General features: G+C 41.4%; 1 protein-coding gene across 2 annotated transcripts in view; it reads left to right on the forward strand.

Moving 5' to 3' along the window:
• The window catches only part of GBA3 (glucosylceramidase beta 3), a 131,908-nt gene extending 110,807 nt beyond the window's left edge, over window positions 1–21,101 (forward strand). The window contains exon 5 of one of the 2 annotated variants that reach the window (XM_059887606.1): window positions 7,513–8,464. In XM_059887606.1, coding sequence (XP_059743589.1) covers window positions 7,513–7,784 — 272 coding nt within the window. In that variant the 3' untranslated portion in view covers window positions 7,785–8,464. 2 annotated transcript variants of the gene reach the window in all.
• Window positions 21,102–23,127: the final 2,026 nt, after the last annotated feature.

Genomic DNA, 23,127 nt, shown 5'->3' on the forward strand with positions numbered 1-23,127 from the left:
CATGGGGTTGCAAAGAGTTGGACATGACTAAGCAACTGAGCACACAACACAGCCCAGGCTGAGAGTGTGTGGCTGTGGCACTGCACCATCTGCTCTCTAGGACCCCTGAATCTGGGGTGCACGGAGAGAGATCTTGCTACAGAGAGCTAGCTTCTCCTTGCAGGTTCACTTTCACGGCACTCCAGTTAATCCACAGAAAGCTCATTTATGAAACCGGCTCTGAGTAATTGGCTAATGGGTTTTTGGTGAGCAGGGTCCTCCAGAGGACTGTTTCCACAGCTTGATGCATGGGGCAGTCAAGCCTGGGGTTGTTAATCCCGCTCCAGGACAGCACAGCCCAGTGCACTAAAGCTGCTGGAAAATTGTTCCCTACTGAAGATGCAAATTGGATCAACAGAGCCTGGCTCTGGCTTCTGAAAGTCAATGCTGGCAACCTGGCAAGGAAGGCCTGGATATTTGTGCTGGTAGACTCAAGAAATTGGTGGCAGAGGGAGTGGAGCAATGGCTGTCAACTTTCCTATGTGGATTGAAACAATGAGGACCTGTGTCTGGATTTTCTCCTAGTTCACAGGCTTTGAAAAAACCATGGTTTCTGTTGAGGAACATGAAGATGGTCCCTGACTTACTGCTGTGTAGTTCTGTTCACTGTGGCACAAGACCCGTTCATAGGGGAGATGGCAACAGGTAGATTTTTGTCCCAATTGATACCACTTATTACTGACACTTCTTCGTGCCTCATTTGCTTCAGCTATAAAATGGAGCTAGCACATGGAACTCTGCTCAATGTTATGTGGCAGTCTGGGTGGGTGGGGAGTTTAGGGAGAATGCGTATGTATGACTTGAGTCCCTTCGCTGTTGACCTGAAACTATCACAGCATTGTGAATTATTGGTTATACCCCAATACAAAGTAAAAATTGAAAAAAAAATGGAGCTAACAATAATACCTACTGGGTGGAATTGTCATGAGAATTAAATGAGTTATGAAGTTAAATATTAAATATGAAGTTAAAAACATTAAAAAATTAAATATGAAGTTTTCAGAAGAGGGCCTGGGCATTGGACATACATTCCCTATCGTCATTATTATTTTGCTACTATTATTGCGTGGATCAGACTTTGCAGTGGAGAGAAAATGAGACGTAGAAAGGGTTTGACTTCTAGTTCTTCTCTCTGCTATTGTGGGAGCTTGAGCAAATCACTTGATCTCTCTGTTCAGGGCTCTCATCTAGATGAGGATGGATAAGACCAACCTGATAGGGTTGTTTAAAGAAATGATAAAACACTATTGTCAGTTTTATTTTATACTGTAAAGCCTCAGGTGCATTATAATGTTTAATTCTCCAAACGTGATTCTTCCTTTAAATTCTTCTTTTTTAGAAAATTGATTTCTAATTCATATACCATACAATTCACTTGCTTTACATGCACAGTTCAGTGCATATGGAATCTTAGTTCCCCGACCAGGGATTGAATCCATCCCCCCTGCATTGGAAGCAAGGAGTCTTAACAGCTGGACCACCAGGGAAGTCCCAAATTCTCTTTCTTTTTTAAATCCAATTGACACAGCTATAGAACTGGGAGTCATATTAAACCCTTCATTTCAATGAATTGACTGTAAGATTTGATTCTTTCTTAATATCTCTAGTATCATGCCCCTCCCTCTGAGCCATTGCAATTTCCTCAAATAGAAGGCTTTAGCAGCCACCTCCCTGGCCTCCCAGACTCCAGTCTTTGGTCTACTACCAAAATGATTGTCCTAAAGTGCAATTCATTCTTCCCATTCTCCTACTTTAAAATCCCTAGTGGTTTCTCATTGCCTTCAGCGTAAAATTCCAATTTATTAGCATGGCGAGCAAGGGCTCTCGTGACATGGCTTTGTACATACTTTTTACATACTCCCCCGGGTCACTCTTGCCCTTTTGTCTTTATTGATGCCTTGTGTCACATCAAATTAGATATAGCTCCCCAGAACGCTTCCATGTCTTTTTCTTGTGCTTTCTGGCCTTTTCCTCCCCATTATATTCTATCTGCCCTTCAAGGTTATTCATTCTAGCATCAGCTAGTCTAAAGAAACCTTATCTGACATCGTTTTGCTGATGCCTTGAGTTAACAGTTCCTCTTTTATGCCCCCACCATGCCCAGTGTTTGCCCTGATTGCGTCTATCCCAATTACTCCTTTATGTATTTCTCTTCCTTAAAAGAAAGAGAAACACTTGAGGATTAGTATCTCATCATATTTGTTTCTGTATTCCCATTGGCTTGAAAAAAAAAAAAAAACCCAATGAATTGAAAGATAGAATTTGAATGAAAGAATAAATATTATGCCCAATGCAGATAAGATAATGTAATTGTCCTTTAAGAATCATCTCCAAGTTGCTATCCACTTGACTCTACCAGAGATTTACAAAGATCATCCTTGATGTGTATTATTAGATGCATGACCTTGGGGCAAATGACACAGCATCTCTAAGTCATTTTTCTCATTTTGTAAAGTGGGAATGATGAGTATCTACCTTATATAATGGTATTGTTGGAAAGAGTAAATTAAATATGCATATAAAACTTTAAAAGTGTGCTTGATATTCAGTAAACGGGAATTACTACTATCTTATTAGCTCCAAATGCAAGTGAATTCACCCCATCCTTCATTCAAGAAAGTTGCTCTTAGAGGTAGTCAAAGAAAGTTTAGGTGAAAGAGGTGGTCCATAGGTTTTCTTGACCTCAGTGAAGTAGCTAAAATAAGAGTGGACTTATTATCATCTAAACAAAAACACCATCAAAAGAAACAATGGAGTTAAAAAACTTGTAGAATTCTGGCATAAGCATGAGCAAAACAAAAATCTGTTGACCCCATTCTCTCTTGGTTTGATGATTTTCTTTGCCATGCAGTTCACAGTAAAAGGTTTTCCATTCCCAATGCACATGCTCTACTCTTTCTCTGTTTCTGCTGATGTCTCTTAGGACTTTTTTTTTTTTTTTAATACTCAGAACCAGAGAAGGTTAACTGATACTCAAGAGATAGCAAGGTCAAATGAAGAGATACTGGTTAGACTGGTCCTTGCCAGTCACATGCTTGGTATCAGGCACCTGTCTGTTATGGCCACCTACACGGCTTTGATCAGCAGTCTTTCAAAGCATAAGTAAAATAGAGAAAAAATGGATACCTTCCTAAGCAGGAATGTAAATGTTCATTAAGATGAATCAGGAAAAAGGCAGGATAGGATCTTGGGAAGAACATGAGTTTTGGAGGTAGATAGCTGGGTTTTAATCCTTTCTCTGTTACTTGTTGTCTTGATCACCTTAAACATGTTTACTTTCTTTGAGATTCATTTCCTGTGTCTATATAATGGACAGAATAGCATCCGTCTTTAAGAATTGTTGTGAACAGCATGGTTTTTAGCAATAAATCATAGCTGTTCCTTTTCCTATGTGTCTAGACAGTATCAGGTGTCATCTTTGGTAATCCTTTGCTCTTCTGGATTCTGAAAAGGCTTGAAAGCTAATGTCCTGACTACATATTTGTGAATCGTCCTTGAGAGTCTGGAGATAAAAGCAGTTTAGAGATGCCACTGATTGTAGAAAGTAAATGTTTATTCCTGCCCTCCTGACTCCTTCCCTCTTTCCCTCCCTTTCTCTTGCCTCTTCCTTTTTTCTTTGCCTCTTCTATCCTTTATTCTCATTCTCCCTCCCTTCCTCCTTTTGTGTATTTCTCTCACCAGGATCTCCTGCATTGCAGGTGGATTCTTTACCAACTGAGCTATGAGTAAGTCCATGAAGTAACAACCCCTGGTCCAAGAAGCTCATATACTGATGGCATCATTGCACCTCTAGGAAGACACAATTACTTTTTTTCATATGTCTCCAGGTTTACCACATAATCGCATAGTGAAGTATTTGTATCAGCTACCACTGTTGGTCCTACATTCTTCACATTAATGTTTGTATGATATAATACTTCTATGATGTAAATCCAGTGATATCATTCCCCATGGGTTCAAGGGGAATAAGATACGATCTTAGAAAGATGCGACCGTGCTAACACTCTGCAAAGTGATTAGGCTAAGCCATCTTACATGAAATCCATTTCTAAAAGCCTAAAATGTCTCAAGTGTACTATTTTAGGGTAGAGGAATAAAAGAGTTTTGAATTTCATGTAGACTTTTGGTTTGTCCTACCAGTGTTTCTTCGTATTCTCCGGCCAGTTCTTTTTGGATCTGTCTTCCCAATGATACCATCATTTCTTTTTTTAAAATTTATTTATTTCTGGCTGTGCTGGGCCTTCATTGCTGAGCGTGGGCTTTCTCCAGTTGTGGTGAGCAAGGGCTATTGTCTCGTGGTGCGTGGGCTTCTCATTGCAGTGGCTTCTCTTGTTGCAGAGCTTAGGCTCTGGAGTACAGGCTCAGTAGTTATGGCACATGGGCTTAGTCTTTCAATGGCATGTGGAATCTTCCCAGACCAGGGATCGAACCTGTGTCCCATGCATTGGCAGGCAGATTCTTAATCACGGGACCACCAGGGAAGCCCTGTTATTTCTTGAGGGCAGAAACTATGTACTGTTGATCTTTGAATCTCTATACCTGACCTGGATTCTGACACATAAGAGCTGCTCAGTCGATATTTGTTGAGTGAATAATGAACAAGCTGGACTTCTCAAATGTTTGGATCAAATGTGGAATCACAGGGCTCACTTTGTGAAGGGAAACTGTTCATGTCTCCTCTGCCCTGGCCATTGCTGATGAAGGAAGCCCTACCTCAATTCATGTCATATGCTCTTCTGTGCATGATTAAACTGCTGCTTTTCTTTTCAGACAGACTAGAGGGTTCTATGGACAGTAATGTCAGAGTCCCCAAAATTTTGAGAGCTATTTCATGGCTTTCACTGCGAGGTCTATAAGAAGTTTTATTTTCTGAATAAGTATCGATCACAGCTTATAAAATACTGCAAACCTATATAATTAAAAAGAATGAGACCAGTCATTGGTGGGCAGTACATGGCTAGGTGTAAGAGAAGACAAATTCTTCAGGTTCCTGGGTTTTATAATTGTACTTGCTAGGGAAGCTTATTAAAGCCTTGCAGGTGCAATGTTTCATCACAGAGTAGTGAACCTTTGAAAGATATGCATAATAAACAGAGTTTGAAATATGTTTTTATTCCAGGCCATATGGTCCTGTCTGGAGCTTTCCTGGATCTTTGGGTCAGTTCATTGTTGAAAGATGGGCTCGCAAGCACCCACCTCTCGGAGCAGCTGTCAGAGCCCTATCAGAACGAATCTGCTTTTGCATGATTATTTATTTTATGTGAAATGAACCCAGCCTTGCTCAGGAGCTGAAATGTGCTGAGCAAAGTCTCTTCCCTGAACAGCTTGTGGCCACATCACCAAGCAGTGTCCTTCCTTGTCCTTAAAAAGCAGACTAGCGAGACTTGTGCAGTAGGCCACGACAGGCAGTCTGGGTGAGGTGTACCCACCTGAGCTTGAACTTGGTGCCGATAGGAAAACGTACATGGTAGCATTTTAAAGACATGTCACTGTCTTGTCTTCCCAACTCTCTGTTGCTCACTTTCCTGTATCTTTGAACTCTGTGCAATTACAGTGGTCATCAAATGCAAGCACTTGAAATGTTTTTCTGGTATTATTGTGGTGAGAAGGCTAATGCTTACTTTCTTTTCCTTTGTCATTAACAAAAGGAGATATTAACTCCTCTGAGAATGGCATTTTAAGGGGTTGTTGTTGTTTAGTTGCTAAGTTGTATTTGACTCTTTAGCGACCCCATGGACTATAGCGTGCTAGAGAAGAACTCCTCTGTCCATGGAGTTCTTCAGACAAGAATATTGGAATGACTTGGCATTTCCTCCTCCAGAGGATGTTCCTGACCCAGGGATTGAAATCGCATCTCTTGCATTGGCAGGTGGATTATTTACAACTGAGCCCCAGGGAAGCCCTTTTAAGGGGTACTTAGTATAATTTGTTCAATATATATTGTATAGGTATAGGAATACCAGTAACTGACAAGAGACATGTTCCTGAAGTCAAGTGATCATAGGAAAATATTTCAGCATACAAAATGCCAAATGAGTTGATCAGATTGTAAGGAGATATTTCTTCCTTTTTATTTGGATAAGCTGAACTTGGAGTTGAAATTTGCCATCTTGGTCAAGAAGATACTCTTGCCCTCTTGAGAATGACCTTTTGTCTACTCTTACCTTGCAAACGTTTTGTTCAGTGTTCTATATCTATTTGTAGTCATTCACTCATTTAAGTGATATTCAGTAGAAAATTATCCTTCTCCAGCCACTGTGCTAGGTTTTGGAAATATAAAATCTATGTGCTGCCTGCCCTCATGGAGCTCTGAGTCTGGAGTAGAAGATAGCACTGAACAAATAGTTATATCCATGTCTTATTCATGTTACAAAAGGGAAATGAATGGTGTTGAGTGAATGCACATAGCAGAGAGATTAATGAGGTCTTTGCTCTTCTACTTCACCTCCAGGGCAAAGGTCTGCATTAGATTCCTCCTCCCAACCCCCAGTGAGAATCACTCTGCCTAAAATAGTAACTTGTATAGAGTAGATGCTCTACAGTATATTTTGTGGATTTAAGAAAGGATTGACAAATTACAATTCTAAAGCCCCGAATCAGTTTTAGAGCAGAACTATACATTTTTTTTCTTTTGCTGTCACAGTCAGTTTTATCATTTTTTATTTACCTATTTTTCTACCTCTAGAGCCACAGGTTTGCCTTGGAAACAAACAGAGATCATCCTGTCATTTTTTTAGATTACATCTAAGTACTGCATTTCGGACTCTTTTCTTGACTATAATGGCTACTCCATTTCTTCTAAGGGATTCCTGCCCACAGTAGTAGATAAAATGTCATCTGAGTTAAATTCACCCATTCCAGTCCATTTTAGTTTGTGATTCCTACAATGTCCACATTCACTCTTGCCATCTCCTGTTTGACCACTTCCAATTTGCCTTGATTCATGGACCTAACATTCCAGGTTCCTATGCAATATTGCTCTCTATAGCATCGGACTTTGCTTCTATCACCAGTCACATCCACAACTGGCTGTTATTTTTGCTTTGGCTCCATATCTTCATTCTTTCTGGAGTTATTTCTCCACTGATCTCCAGTAGCATATTGGACACCTATCAACTTGGGGAGTTCATCTTTCAGTGTCCTGTCTTTTTGCCTTTTCATACTGTTCATGGGGTTCTCAAGGCAAGAATACTGAAGTGGTTTGCCATTCCCTTCTCCAGTGGACCACATTCTGTCAGACGTCTCCACCATGACCCGCCCGTCTTGGGTGGCCCCACAGGGTATGGCTTAGTTTTATTGAGTTAGACAAGGCTGTGGTCCATGTGATCAGATTGGCTAGTTGTCTGTGACTGTGGTTTCAGTCTGTCTGCCCTCTGATGCCCTCTCTCAGTGCCTACCATCTAACTCGGGTTTCTCTCTTTTTTTTTTTTTTTCGGGTTTCTCTTACCATGGACGTGGGGTACCTCTTCACAGCTGCTCCAGTAAAGCGCAGCCGCTGCTCCTTACCTTGGACGTGGGGTATGTCCTCTCGGCCGCCGCTCCCGTGCCGCTCAACTGCCGCTTCACCTCTTTATTGCTTTGTCAGTCAAGGTCAGCTTCTATTGCTTACAAGTAAGAAAGAACCTCGGAGAAGGCAATGGCAACTCATTCCTGTGTTCTTGCCTGGAGAATCCCAGGGACGGAGGAGCCTGGTGGGCTGCCATCTGTGGGGTTGCACAGAGTCGGACACGACTGAAGCGACTTAGCAGCAGCAGCAGCAGCAAGAAAGAATCTGACTGGTAGCATTTGATAAGTCTGGCTAGTCTTTGAGCTCTCAGCTCTGGTTCATTCCAAGAAACTGTTTCCATTTCCCTCTGTCCTGTTCTCCCACCCTTCCTGACTAAGACAGATCTTCCACTATAGCTTATTGTCAAGACTTAGGACAGTAGTTCTATTTTTAGTTTTCTGAGAAGCCTCCATACTGTTTTCCACAGTGGCTGCACCAAGATACATTCCCACAAACAATGAAAGAGTGTTCCCTTTTATCCACATTCTTACTGCCATATGACCCAGCAATTCCACTCCTGGGTATATATCAGAAAAAAACGAAAACCACTCATTTGAAAAGATACATGCACCCCAGTGGTCATAGCAACATTATTTATAATTGCCAAAGAATTACCAAAGTATGGAATCAATCTAGTGTCCATTAATTGATGAACGGAAGGAGAAGATGTGGTATATAAAACACACACACACACACACAATGGAATACTACTTAGCCATAAGAAAGAAGGAAATTTTGCCATTTATAGCAACATGGATGGACTCGGAGGGCATTATACTAAGTGAAATAATTCAGACAGAGACAAATATATAATATATTTATATGTGGAATCTAATATTACAACAAGCCAGTGAATATAACAAAAAAGAAACAAGACTCACAGACATATAGGGAACAAATTATCGGTTAGCAGTGGTGAGGGAGGGGCAGTGTAAGAGTGGGGGAGTGGGAGGTACAAACTATTGGGTGTAAGATCGGCTCCAGGATGTATTGTACAACGTGGGAAATAGAGCCAGTATTTTGTAACATCTGTAAATGGAAAGTATCCTTTAAAAAGTATATACAAATTTAAAAATTAAAAAAAAAAAAGAAACTTGGCATTTTAAACAAAACAAGCACAGACTCAGTATAGTGTCATAGTTCCATTGGTATCTTGCCTGAGTCCCAATCTCAACTCCCCTAGTTACTTGATATTTGAATTTTGCAAAGGTTACCAAACTTCTCTGTGCATCACTTCCCTTCTCGGTAAAATGAAGACAATGGTGATATCCATCTAACTCACAGGTTTACTGTAAAGATTAAGTGAATTAATGCATACCTGAAACCCTTACAGTGGTACCCAAGTGCTCAATAAATGTTAGCTAATGTGCTGGTCTTTCCCATAGTTCCCATGTCTTTCCTTTCATAATGCTTTTCACAGATTGTAATTAAAGGCTCACAGGGTGGTAATTTGATTAAGATATGTCTTCCATATAGCCTGTTAAGCTCTTTAAAAAGAGAGGCTGATTATTTTGTTCACTCTTATGGTCCCAATTCCTAACACAATATATATTTATTGAATAAATGTGGGATGGATGTGTTGTTGCTATCAAATCACTAAGTCGGGTCAGACTGCAGCCCACTAGGCTCCTCTGTCCATGGGATTGTCCAGGCAAGAATACTGGAGTGGGTTGCCATTTCCTACTCCACGGGATCTTCCCAACCCAGGATCAAACCTGCATCTCCTGCGGCTCCTGCATTGGCAGGTGGGTTGTTTACCACTGAGCAACTGAGAAAGCCCCAAGGATGGATATGGATCCCTGAAACCTAAAGTGATGCTGTTCCGACCTCCAAGTGTACTGATGCAGGGAGGCTTCAGCAACATCCAGTGTTTCTGGAAGCCTCACCCTAAGGCCCCTGTCTTTAGTGATTTATTTTTCGTGACCCACAACTGACCCTTTCCACCAGGCACAAACCCGGCCCCAGATGCTGCACTTCCCTTGATGCCCTGCTTTCTCTGGTTCTCAGCATTGAACAGTTTTGTGCTGACTCTATATGCTCTGAAAGCTGTTTGGAGCCAGATGGGAGGAAGAGAAAAAACAGATTTCATTCATTGCCCTTCCAGACTCTGAGAAAAATAACAAGAATAACAGTACCAACAAGTAGTGTATATTGAATATTTACTATAAACTAGGCATTATGCATACAGCTTTATATTGATTTAATACCCACCACAATCCTTGGAAGAAGATGCTATAATCCTCATTTTACAGAAAGGGAAAGTAAATCCCAGAAAGAAAGAAAAGAAGGAAGGAAGAGAGAAAGTGAGGGAGTGGGACATGGAAGGCAGCTTTTCTAATAGAAGACAATTTTATGTGCTGAGAACTTTGGTTCTTACAATAATTTACGTACTGTAGCGGAGGTAACTGTAAAGGTAATATTGATGGAGAAGCTACAGAAGGTGACTCCAAATGTGTACCTATCCACCCATCAACTTTATAAATAAATAAAAATACAGCTTGAAATGATACCTTTCATCTGCTTGCTATTTACTTCCACCCCCACCCTAATCTAATCTAAGTAATAGGAAAAATGCAGATAATTAAGAAATCTTTAAGCTCATTTCTGGTTAATTGTCATTTTCCTATAAAATATTTATAAATCAGCCTTTGCTTTTCAAAGACTGTTTTTTCAGAAAGTCATAGTTTTTGCTTTGAAGAGTTCCCGTGTGCAGGTGGGGCCTCCAGCTTCAGGATTATTTGGGCATTTTCACAGATGCTGTCCGGCCACTGATACTCACCTGGAGTTGTTGGGGGTGGGAGGGGATGGCTTATTATGCATTTTCTATGTTTAGATCTTCCTGATGTTGTTTTATTTTATTTTTTTGAAGAAAGGGGAAGCGGCTGGTGTGCCAGTTCTCTCAGGAACTGTTTAACAGCTAAAACTGTCCTCCAGTTGTAGTGCTCTTGTGCACATCCACCACACTCTGAGAGACACATTTTCAAAGTTAGCGTGTGGGACGAATGCCAGAAAATCTGCTTTGAATTGTGTCCCGGGAAGGCTTACTCTTTCCAGTTTTGTGGGCCTTGAGAGGGATTCTCATAAGCACTCAGCAGAATCAGGTGGGTGGTTTGGGACTTGGAACCCAGTTGGCATCTACCCCAGAGAGTCTGGTGTGTCTGTTTCCTGTCCCTGCTGAAACAAATTACTACAAACTTGGTGGCTTAAACAGCATAAATGTCTTCTCTTAGAGGTCTGGACGGAGAAGTCAATGGCACCCCACTCCAGTACTCTTGCCTGGAAAATCCCATGGATGGAGGGGCCTGGTGGGCTGCAGTCCACGGGGTCGCTAGGAATCGGACAGAACTGAGCAACTTCACTTTATTTTTTCACTTTCATGCATTGGAGAAGGAAATGGCAACCCACTCCAGTGTTCTTGCCTGGAGAATCCCAGGGACGGGGGAGCCTGGTGGGCCGCCGTCTATGGGGTCGCATAGAGTTGGACACGACCGAAGTGACTTAGCAGCAGCAGCAGCAGCAGCAGCAGCAGTAGTAGAGGTCTGGAGGCCAGAAGTCTGAAATGAAGGTTTATCACTAACGTCAGCAACTTCTGGAGGTTCTGAGGGAGAATCGGTACCATGCCTCTCTTGCATTGGCAGGCAGATTCATTACCACTAGCGCCACCTGGGAAACCCCTGGGTACAAGCCACTCTACCAGCTTCTCTTCTGGTGGCTGCCTTGGCGTTCCTTGGCTTGCAGGAGATCCCTCGAGTCTCTGCTTCTCTTCACATTGCCTTTTTCCTTGTATAACTTCTCTGTTTCTCTTTTAAGGGCACTTGTCACTGTATTTAGGACTCACCATTATGCATGATAGAGGCTTCCCAGGTGGCTCAGTGGAAGGGATCCACCTGCAAATACAGGAGAGCCAGGAGACATGGCTTCAATCCCTGAGTTGGGAAGATCTCCTGGAATAGGAAGTGTCAACCCACGCCAGTATTCTTGCCTGGAAAATTCCATGGACAGAGGCACCTGGTGGGGCACAGTCCATGGGATCGCAGAGTTGAACATGTCTGAGCATGCACAGACACATTATGCATGATGATCTCATCTTGAGCTCCTTCATTTACATTTGCAAAGGCCCTTTTTTCCAAATAAGGACACACTCATGGGCTTTGGATGCACACATCTTTTGTATGAGCATACAATCAACCCATCCCATGTGGTGAATTGAGATGGTTTCCCACAGTCTGCTGGGATAAGGCTAGGTATGGACTAAGCAGTGGGATGAATAGGCATTTGACGCTCCTAAGCATGCAGCATTTTCCCCTGTCTCACAATGGTCCTCCATGTCTGAAAGCTATGGCCCACGCATGGCTGTGTTTCTGCAAAGAGCTCCTCCAGCTATGACTGTTGAGGAGAGGGGCTGATGAAGATTGTCTAACATATGCCTCTAGAGGATGGCTCTGGGGTTGGAAGCTGGGTTTCAAAAATTGTAGTTGCCCACCAGAGCTTATCCTAGGTTTATGAGCCTCAAACTTGATTAAATATAAAAATTCACTCAGGGAATTTATTAAGAACAGAAATTTTCCATCCTCAACCTATATTAGTTTGCTAAGAGCTGCTGTAACAAAATGCTACAGACTGGGCACCTTGAACAACAGAAATTTGTTTTCTCACAATTCTGGAAGTTGGAAGTCCAAAGTTCAGATATAAGCAGGTATGACTTCTCCTGAGGTCTCTGTTTGGCTTTTGGATAAGTGCTTTCTCACTGTGTCCTCTCTGGCTTTTCCTTTGTGGTCATGCACCCCTGGTGACTCTCTCTCTTCTTATAAGGACATCAGTCATATTGCTTGACATTTTCTGAACCACCAGGTGACTTGTGATTTTCCAGTGACCGGTTTCCTTCTGGCTCACCCTTACCTTGAAGTTTTAGTCTTTTGGGATCTTAGCTTTCTGTGTGTGAGTTCTCAAACTACAATTCTTTGACACCTATTCTTACTCCAGAAAAGAGAAAAAGTTTCTGATTTTCTAACATTGGAAAATTTCATCATGCAAAAGTAGCTGCCATGCCCACCAATCTCAGTTCTCACTTCCTGCTTTGTCCTGGTAAGTCCCTATGAAACTGACAGCTTTCTATTGTTTTGAAGATTTGTTAAAAAAAATTTATCCAGCATGTTTACTTATTTTCACTACTTTCTTGGGTAGCGTAGTCTACCATTACTTGACACATGAAAATCTAGAAGCCTATAATTTTTCTCCTCATCCATTCTTGGGCTTTCTCTCTCTTTTTTTTTCCCCTGTGACGTTGCTATCTTTTGCACTGCTGTGGACCTGTCCACTGATTCTTTTCCTGGCAGCTTCATTCTGTGGATTAGTTTGTTTTGTAGCTTAATAGCTGTGTCACGTTCATGGATGTCTTATAGAAGTCCTAGGCAATCTTGAAAACAAAGATTATCTCTTTATAAACTGTGGGGAAATAAATCCCATTGATTCTGAGTGCCCGATTTCTAGCCCTTTGTAACATGAGAAACATAGGCATGGGCTTCCCAGGTGGCTCAGCAGATAGAAGAATCTGCCTGGCCAATTCAGGAGACCCGGGTTCTATCCCTGGATTGGGAAGATCCTCTGGAGAAGGAAATGGCAACCCACTCCAGTATTCTTGCCTGGGAAATCCCCTGGACAGAGGAGCCTGGCGAGCTACAGTCCATGGGGTCACAAAGAGTTGAACATGACTTAGCAAATAAACAGCAACAGCAGCAGTTCAGTTCAGTCGCTCAGGCAAGTCTGACTCTTTGTGACCCCATGGACTGCAGCATGCCAGGCCTCCTGGCCCATCGCCAACTCCCGGAGCTTACTCAAACTCATGTCCCTTGAACCTGTGGTGCCATCCAACCATCTCATCCTCTGTCATCCCCTTCTCTTCTTGCCTTCAATCTTTCTCAGGATTAGGGTCTTTTTCAGTAAGTCAGTTCTTCCCATCAGGTGGCCAAAGTGTTGGAGTTTCAGCTTTAGCATCAGTCCTTCCAATGAATATTCAGGACTGATTTCTTTTAGGATGGACTGGTTGGATCTCCTTGCAGTCCAAGGGACTCTCAAGAGTCTTCTCCAACACCACAGTTCAAAAGCATCAATTCTTTGGCACTCAGCTTTCTTCATAGTCCAACTCTCACATCCATACATGACTGTTGGAAAAACCGTAGCTTTGTCGGATGGACATTTGTTGGCAAAATAATGTCTCTGCTTTTTAATATGCTGTCTAGGTTGGTCATATTTTTCTTCCAAGGAGCAAGGGTCTTTTAATTTGGCTGCAATCACCATCTGCAGTGATTTTGGAGCCCCCCAAAATAAAGTCTGTCACTGTTTCCACGGTTTCCCCATCTATTTCCCATGAAGTGATGGGACCAGATGCCATGATCTTAGTTTTTTGAATGTTGAGTTTTAAGCCTACTTTTTCACTCTCCTCATCCACTTTCATCAAGAATCTCTTTAGTTCTTCTTTGCTTTCTGCCATAAGGGTGATGTCATCTGCACATGTGAGGTTATTGATATTTCTCCCAGCAATCTTGATTCCAGCTTGTATTTCATCCAGCCCAGCATTTCTCATGATGTACTCTGCATATAAGTTAAATAAGCAGGGTGACAATATATAGCCTCGACGTACTCCTTTCCTGATTTGGAACTGGTTTGTTGTTCCATGTCCAGTTCTAACTGTTGCTTCCTGACCTGCATACAGGTTTCTCAAGAGGCAGGTCAGGTGGTCTGGTATTCCCGTCTCTTTCAGAATTTTCCACAGTTTGTTGTGATCCACATAGTCAAAGGCTTTGGTGTAGTCAATAAAGCAGTAGATGTTTTTCTCAAACTCTCTTGCTTTTTTGATGATCCAACGGATGTTGGCAATTTAATCTCTGGTTCCTCTGCCTTTTCTAAATCTAGCTTGAACAACTGGAAGTTCATGGTTCATGTACTGCTGAAGCCTGGCTTGGAAAATTTTGAACATTACTTTCAGTTCAGTTCACTTCAGTCCAGTTCAGTCGCTCAGTCATGTTCGACTCTTTGTGACCCCATGAACCACAGCATGCCAGGCCTCCCTGTCCATCACCAACTCCTGGAGCCCACCCAAACCCATGTCTATCGAGTCAGTGATGCCATCCAACCATCTCATCCTCTGTCATCCCCTTCTCCTCCTGCCCTCAATCTTTCCCAGCATCAGGGTCTTTTCCAATGAGTCAGCTCTTCACATCAGGTGGCCAAAGTATTGGAGTTTCAGCTTCAACATCAGTCCTTTCAATGAACACGCAGGACTGATCTCCTTTAGAATGGACTGGTTGGATCTCCTTGCAGTCCAAGGGACTCTCAAGAGTCTTCTCCAACACCACAGTTCAAAAGCATCAATTCTTCGGCACTCAGCTTTTTTTATAGTCCAACTCTCACATCTATACATGCTTTACTAGCATATGAGATGAGTGCAATTGTGCAGTAGTTTGAGCATTCTTTGGCATTGCCTTTCTTTGGCATTGGAAAGAAAACTGACCTTTTCCAGTCCTGTGGCCACGGCTGTGTTTTCCAAATTTACTGGCATATTGAGTGCAGCACTTTACCAGCATCATCATTTAGGATTTGAAATAGCTAAACTGGAATTACATCACCTCCACTAGCTTTATTGGTAGGATGCTTCCTAAGGCCCACTTGACTTTGCATTCCAGAATGTCTGGCTCTAGGTTGGTGACCACACCATCGTGATTATCTGGGTCATGAATATCTTTTTTGTATAGTTGTTCTGTGTATTCTTGCCACCTCTTCTTAATATCTTCTGCTTCTGTTAGGTCCCTTACCATTTCTGTCCTTTATTGAGCCCATCTTTGCATGAAATGTTCCCTTGGTATCTCTAATTTTCTTGATGAGATCTCCAGACTTTCCCATTCTATTGTTTTCCTCTATTTCTTTGCATTGATCACTGAGGAAGAATTTTTTATCTCTCCTTTCTATTCTCTCTGCTGTGTACAGCAGCAGTACACAGGCATAATATTGGCACCACTTAGGTCAGTAAATTGAGAAGAATCTGCACAATACCATAAAATGATCAGCTTCTAAAATAGGTGTGTGTGTGTAGTAAAGAATTTGATTTTGCCCAAAGAGTAGATTGCACTTTGTCCTCAGCTTCTGGGTGAAAAATCTTTTGCTATATGACAGAATGTCTTTGTTTAGGGTGAGGGCTAGTCTCACTAGAAGACCGACTGTGTGCCTGAGTGGGGGGCTTTGGGGGTCACATGGTGTCACTTGACCTAGGGACTAAGTTCATTCCCATGAACAATCAGTTGGTCATGCCAGTATGTTAATAACACAGTTACAGTGAAAACTCTGGACACTGACGCTCAGGTGAGCCTCTCTGGTTGGCAGCCCTCCGTGTGTGTTGTCACATGTCAGCACCAAGAGGACAAGTTGTCCTGACTCCTAGGGAAAAAGACAATGAAAACTTTCTGTTTGAAGCCCATCGGTTTCTGATCTGTGTGCCTCTTCCTTTGGCTTATATTAATATGTATCCTTTGCTGAATAAACCACAGCCTTGACAATAAGAGGTTTGTGTGAGTTCTGGAGAGTTCTTGTAGCAACTTACTGAACCTGAGCGTGGTTTTGGGAACACTTTGAACTTGAAGTTGTGTCAGCAGAGAGAGCAGTCTGGTGAAGGACTGCCTCTTCAACCTTTTCATTTTAGTCAACACTGGGCAATGAGTGTGTGTGTGCATGCGTGTGTGTGTGTGTGTGTGTATGCATATTATAACACTGGAGTTATAATGAGAACAGCCAGAGGCTATAATATATTAATAAGCCTTAGATATTTTTCTCCTTGCCTCTTTTTTAAATTGGGGTATAGTTATTTTACAATATTGTGTTAGTTTCTGCTGTACAATGAAGTGAATCAGCTACATGTATACATATGTCCCTTCCCTTTTGAGCCTCCCCTACTTCCCACCCATCTGGGTCATCACAGAGCATTGAGCTGAGCTCCCTGCGCTCTGCAGCAGGTTCCCATTAGCTATCTGTTTTATACATGGCAGTGCATATACATCAATCCCAGTCTCCCAACTCATCCCCGCCTCACTGGTGTCCACCCATCATTCTCTACATCCGTGTCTCTATTCCTGCCCTGCAAATAGGTTCACCTATACCATTTTTCAGCTTCTATATATATAAGTGTTCTTGCCTGGAGAATCCCAGGGACGGGAGCGCCTGGTGGACTGCCGTCTGTGGGGTCGCACAGAGTCGGACACGACTGAAGCGACTTAGCAGCAGCAGCATATGTGTGTTAATATATGGTATTTGTTTTCTTTTCCTGACTTCCTTCACTCTGTACGACACACTCTCAGTCCATCCCCATCTCTGTAAATGACTCAACATCATCCCAATGCAATAAGATAAGAAATCCTTTCATCTTTTTATTCAACCTGCTGACCGTGACACCTTTCCTACTGGTCTTTTAGTTCAAAATCAAACTTTGGTTATTCTGGGATGGGTGTCTTGTTCACATCCCCATGTACTCGGTACTCATCTGCAGTTCTTGTCAGTCTGTGTTTACTTGGCCTGAAACTCTGCTTAAAGAAAGAGAGTGGATTCACAGGAGTGTTTTTTCCTGCATAGATTTGGGACTTCATAAATCAGAATGCCAAGAAATGCGACGATGGTTTCTTTCTGTTCTTGAGGAGATTGGAACAGGAGAGGCATGCAGTTTCCAGTACGGTTTTGTAATTTTTCCCAGTGGTAGCACCTTGAGAAGGATTCCAGCAGGGTGGCTCCTCAGCACTAACTAGGTAATTCTCTACTTGAGCGTTCCTGCAATGAAAACGCAGAGATATCTACCAGTGTCACTTGGGCCGTTTAGTGCCTGCTGCGGAACTCCTGGCAGATAACGATGAAATTGTCAAGATTTCCTTTTTGTTCCCTTCCAAGCAGGCAGGGCATCGTTTTTATCCCCCAGTTTAGTACATGAATCAATCCTTTTGTACTTGATTGGTGGGACTGTGCATGCTTTCAGAAACTGTCTGGCTTCATACCTGGCAGACTGGCTTATTGAGCAGTAGTTCTACAAATGAGAAAGAAAAAGTGCTGATTTTCATATGTCCCCACATTGAATTATAAAGTAGTCAAAAAAGATTGCTATATTCTTGCCTGGTGTTTGGTTTTGGTCATTTTCATTCTTAGATATACTCCATCCAGAAATTAAATATAAAAAGGTTATTTAAAAATTTGGTCTTTGCAGATTGTGGTTGATAGGGGAGGAGACACATGTGGCAAGGTGGACAGGTAGAAGGAAAAGGAATACCTAGTAAATGTTTTAATTCCTGTAAAGCTTGCTGTGCTTGAATGGTATATATTTCATTTTCCAACAATACTTCGTTGCAAAGGAATCTGTCCAGTTTGGTTTAATTCCTGCCTTGAGAACATTCACAGGGCACTTTCTAGGTAAAGCCCCTTGCATTCCTCCATGTATAAAGGCCAAGGGGTTATGCATCAGTTAACCTGTTGGAAAATTTTTGTCAAAGGAATATCTATAGTAAAAACAATTTCATTTGTCTATGGAATATCCACAGTGAAAAAAAAATTCCAAGATTTGGAGATCAACACGTGTTCATGGGTATAGTACTTTCGAGAGACCAGAAAAATACAGAAACATAACAGGAAAAATTAAAGGTAGATCTTACTTTGCTGAAGTTAGAAGAGTCATTTGGGTTGACTGTCATTTTGCATCAAAATAAAAATCTGAACAATTACTTAGTTCTTAACTGAAAAAAAAAAAAGAAAGCAATCCCTGGTAAAATTAAAATTTGATTTATTATATAAATGCTCATTTTCATCTGACTTATTTAGGAAGAAATTGTGTTAGTAGCTCAATCGTGTCCAACCTGTTGCAACCCTATGGACTGTAGCCCGCCAGGCTCCTCTGTCTGTGGGATTCTCCAGGCAAGAATACTGGAGTGGGTTGCCATTTCCTTCTCCAAACTTATTTAGGAATACATCTATCTTATAAAGAAAACCTGCCCTTTAATTTCTGCACAATAAAACAAATATTAGTGAATCCCACAGATAAGGTTTGGTTGCTATTGTTTTAAGAAAAGAAAATGCTCAATGCAAAGATTCATATAACCAAAAAAAAAAAAAAGATTCATATAACCTAAGAGTTTTCCAAACTTAAGATGCCAATTAAAAATGAACTTAATTCCCTGACTAAAAGATAGAAATTAGTGTACTTAAAGAATTCTCCACCCTTTGGTATCTTCCTATGGAGTCCATAGATGGGCTCTGGAGCATCCACAGATGAAATTATATAGGATATTTTGCTTGTACATATGTGCATTTGGAGCGGAGGTGGTCTAGTTCTTTGGCACCACTCTGAGTTTAGACATGGGGCAGAGAGAATGCCCTAACATTTCTGTACCTTCTTGCTGCTGCTGCTGCTAAGTCGCTTCAGTCGTGTCCGACTCTGTGTGACCCCATAGACGGCAGCCCACCAGGCTCCCCCGTCCCTGGGATTCTCCAGGCAAGAACACTGGAGTGGGTTGCCATTTCCTTCTCCAATGCATGAAAGTGAAAAGTGAAAGTGAAGTCGCTCAGTCTTGCCCGACTCTATGCGATCCCATAGACGGCAGCCCACCAGGGTCCCCCGTCCCTGGGATTCTCCAGGCAAGAACACGAATGGGTTGCCATTTCCTTCTCCAATGCATGAAAGTGAAAAGTGAAAGTGAAGTCACTGAGTCGTGTCCGACCCTCAGCGATTCCATGGACTACAGCCCACCAGGCTCCTCTGTCCATGGGATTTTCCAGGCAGGAGTACTGGAGTGGGGTGCCATTGCCTTCTCCGTCTGTATCTTCTTAGTCTGGGGTAAAAGCATGGCCAGAACCCTGTGCTGGTCCTTTTCATTTTGGAGGTTCTACTTCCAGAATTATAAAATATATATTAATTTGGTCATAAGGACACAAAGTAAGAGCTGGGGCCTCCTCAGCTATGATATCACTCTTTTCCAGTTTATCAATGAGCTTTCTAGATTATCTTGGAGGTGAATTTAGAAGCTAGTAGTGTTTTTACTGAGTGCAGTTCTAGGGTACTAAGGAGAAACTCTGTATATGTGTGTTTCATATCTAAAAAATAGTAGTTATTGAAAAGACATTTATTGAGTAAATGGATGAATGAATAAAATGCATTTCAAAATGAGTGAATAACCAATTATTTATTTTAATTTTTAATTTTTAAAAGTTACTATATTTAAAAAAATATTTAATTTTATTTATTTACTTATTTTTGGCTGCACTGGGTCTTTGTTGCTTTACCCAGGCCCTCCCAGCTTCAGCAAGCAGGCTCAAGAGTCCAGGCTCGGTAGTTGTAGCACATGGGCTTATTAATCGTTGCTTTCCAGCATGTGGAATCCTCCTGGGCCAGGGATCGAACCTGCGCCCCCTGCATTGCACCACCCTGCAGGTGGTCTCCTATCCACTGTGCTACCAGGGAAGTCCCCAAATGTTTAGAATTATGTAATTTAACTTTTTTTAGTGTCATAATTTCTTTATTCATTTATTTACACTTTTAATAAAAATTGGGTCTTTTATATACTTGGACTTGGCTGAAATTCAGAGATTAAAGAGCACCCCATATGATGCAGGGGGGCTGACAAATAACAAGGCGTGTAATCTAACATCCTAAATGAAGCCCATGCTTGTTTAAAATAGGAAATTGGAAAAGAGGATTGAAACAAGGCTTCTTCTGTTTCCACCGTGATCTTCAGCAGGAGAAGGCTACCAACTCATACTAGTCATCAATGATTTTGTCTATGTTTCCATAAAATCTTTGAGTAATTGATAAATTTTTGTTTTTGTAATTTTAGCTATCCAACTTGACAAAGTCAATCTTCAAGTATACTGTGCCTGGTCTCTCCTGGATAACTTTGAGTGGAACCGGGGATACAGCAGCCGGTTTGGTCTCTTCCATGTTGATTTTGAAGATCCAGCAAGACCCCGAGTCCCTTACACATCAGCCAAGGAGTATGCTAAGATCATCCGAAACAATGGCCTAGAGGGGCCTCCATAGAAAACATAGCTGGGTAATTTCACCTGGAGAAGGACTCTGCCCTCGGAAACAGAATCTGCTTTGGTGATCCTGCAGACATCCTCAAGTTGCCTTGGTAATCAGTGTGTCCTACCAGCTGATCTGTGATCATGAAGTCTGAATATGTAGTGCCTGGAAATTATTTAATGATGGCTTTTACTCTGCTTGTATTTGATCAATGAGGCTTTTGAATAAGTAGAAAACCACTGTAATTGATTTTTGTATTAAGAAATCAGATGGACTTGGTAGTTTCAATTTAAATCCTTAGATTTTTTTTTTCTAGAAAAAGTAATGCAAAATTAATAAATAGGGTGTGCTCATGATTTGCAGCTCTAAGAACAGATCACTTAATTTAAGAAGGCTTGTTTATGAAACTATTTTTTTTTGTTTACATAAACTGTTATTTGCCTTAGCAGGTCCACTGTCCATAACTTTCTGCTGTTTAATCTAGTATAGATATCAAAATTAAAAGTTAGTCACATTATCAGAGAACTTCAGGAGAGAGTTCTGCAGCTGAAAAGAAAAAGAACTGACAGAGTACTTGAAATTGTATTTGAAGATTTGGAAAACTTATGAATAGATGACTTGATAGAGCTGATGAAGCATTTTAAAAAATTAATAAAGGGCACATGAAAAAAGTCACATTATATCTTTATACATTCTGTTCACCAAAAGAATTAATTAATAACCTACTTAATAAAGTTGATTGGTTCATGTGTTTGGCATATAGCTATACATGAGCAAGTACATGTCTCTCATGCCTGATAAACTTTTGGAAAATAATAAATGAATAACACAGACCAGAATGTGAATAGCAAAAGAAGTATTTGAGCATTGTCATTTAATAGCAGTTGTATTCCTACACTATTAGTTAGTTCAGTCGCTCAGTCGTGTCCGACTCTGCGATGCCATGGACTTCCCTGTATATCACCAACTCCCGGAGCTTGCTCAAACTCATGTCCATCGAGTCGGTGATGCCATCCAACCATCTCATCCTCTGTTGTCCCCTTCTCCTCCTGCCTTCAACCTATCTTAGCATCAGGGTCTTTCCCAATAAGTCAGTTCTTCACATCAAGTGGCCAAAGTATTGGAGTTTCAGTTTCAGCATCAGTCCTTCCAATGAATATTTAGGACTAATTTCCTTTATGATTGACTGGTTTGATCTCTTTTCAGTCCAAAATACTCTCAAAAGTCTTCTCCATCACGACAGTTAAAAAGCGTCAATTTGTCGGCATTCAGCTTTCTTTATAGTCCAACTCTCAAATACATACATGACTACTGGAAAAACCATGGCTTTGACTAGATGGACCTTTTTTGGTAAAGTAATGTCTCTGCTTTTTCATATGCTGTCTAGGTTGGTCATAGCTTTTGTTCCAAGGAGCAAGCGTCTTTTAATTTCATGGCTTCAGTCACCATCTGCAGTGATTTTGGAGCCCCCCAAAATAAGGCTCTCACTGTTTCCATTGCTCCCCATATGTTTGCCATGAAGTGATGGGACTGGATGCCATGATCTGAGTTTTTTGAATGCTGAGTTTTAAGCCAGTTTTTTCACTCTCTTCTTTCACTTTCATCAAGAGGCTCTTTAGTTCCTCTTAGCTTTCTGCCATAAGGGTGGTGTCATCTGCATATCTGAGGTTATTGATATTTCTTCCAGTAATCTTGATTCCAACTTGTGCTTCATCCAGCCTGGTATTATGCATGATGTACTCTGAATATAAGTTAAATAAGCAGGGTGACAATATATAGCCTTGAAGTACTCCTTTCCCAATTTGGAACCAGTCTATTGTTCCATGTCCAGTTCTAACTGTTGCTTCTTCACCTGCATACAGATTTCTCAGGAGGCAGGTAACATGGTCTGGTATTCCTAGCTCTTGAATATTTTTCCACAGTTTGTCCTGATCTACATTGTCAAAGACTTTGGCATAATAGTGACACCACATTAAAAACAAAAGAATGAGCAGGGTATGGTCTCTACTTCTGGGTATTTTTAAAAATTGAGGATCCATTAGAACATTGATGACAACCAGAAAATAAATATGAGTTAACTGACTAACATGAGCATAAGCAAAGGAGGGTATAGTTTGTTGCCTTGGTGTTTGAATTGTCTGAGATATATGTGAGGTTGGTTGGACTTGGATATTTTACTCAGCTTCCTCAGTAAAGCCTGAAGGAGATGTAGGGCCCCCTCTGGACTTCATGGCTTCACTCCAGTGAATCTTTTACATATGTACAGTTTGTGCCTTCATATCCATGTTCAAGTAATACTTACTAAACATTCATGTATCAGGCCTGAAGTGGTGAGATAAGTATTATCATCCCATTTTGCAGACTGAGAAACTGAGGCCACACCAATGGTCCTCTTCCTTAAGCCACATCAATGTTTACTGGCCCTGGCTCTTCCCTGGCATCAGCTCTGTTTCTGTCCAGCACAGTCTAGATCAGTTCAGTTCAGTTGCTCAGTCATGTCCAA

This window comes from Bos taurus, chromosome 6 (assembly GCF_002263795.3).
Source record: "Bos taurus isolate L1 Dominette 01449 registration number 42190680 breed Hereford chromosome 6, ARS-UCD2.0, whole genome shotgun sequence".
Lineage (NCBI taxonomy): Eukaryota > Metazoa > Chordata > Mammalia > Artiodactyla > Bovidae > Bos > Bos taurus.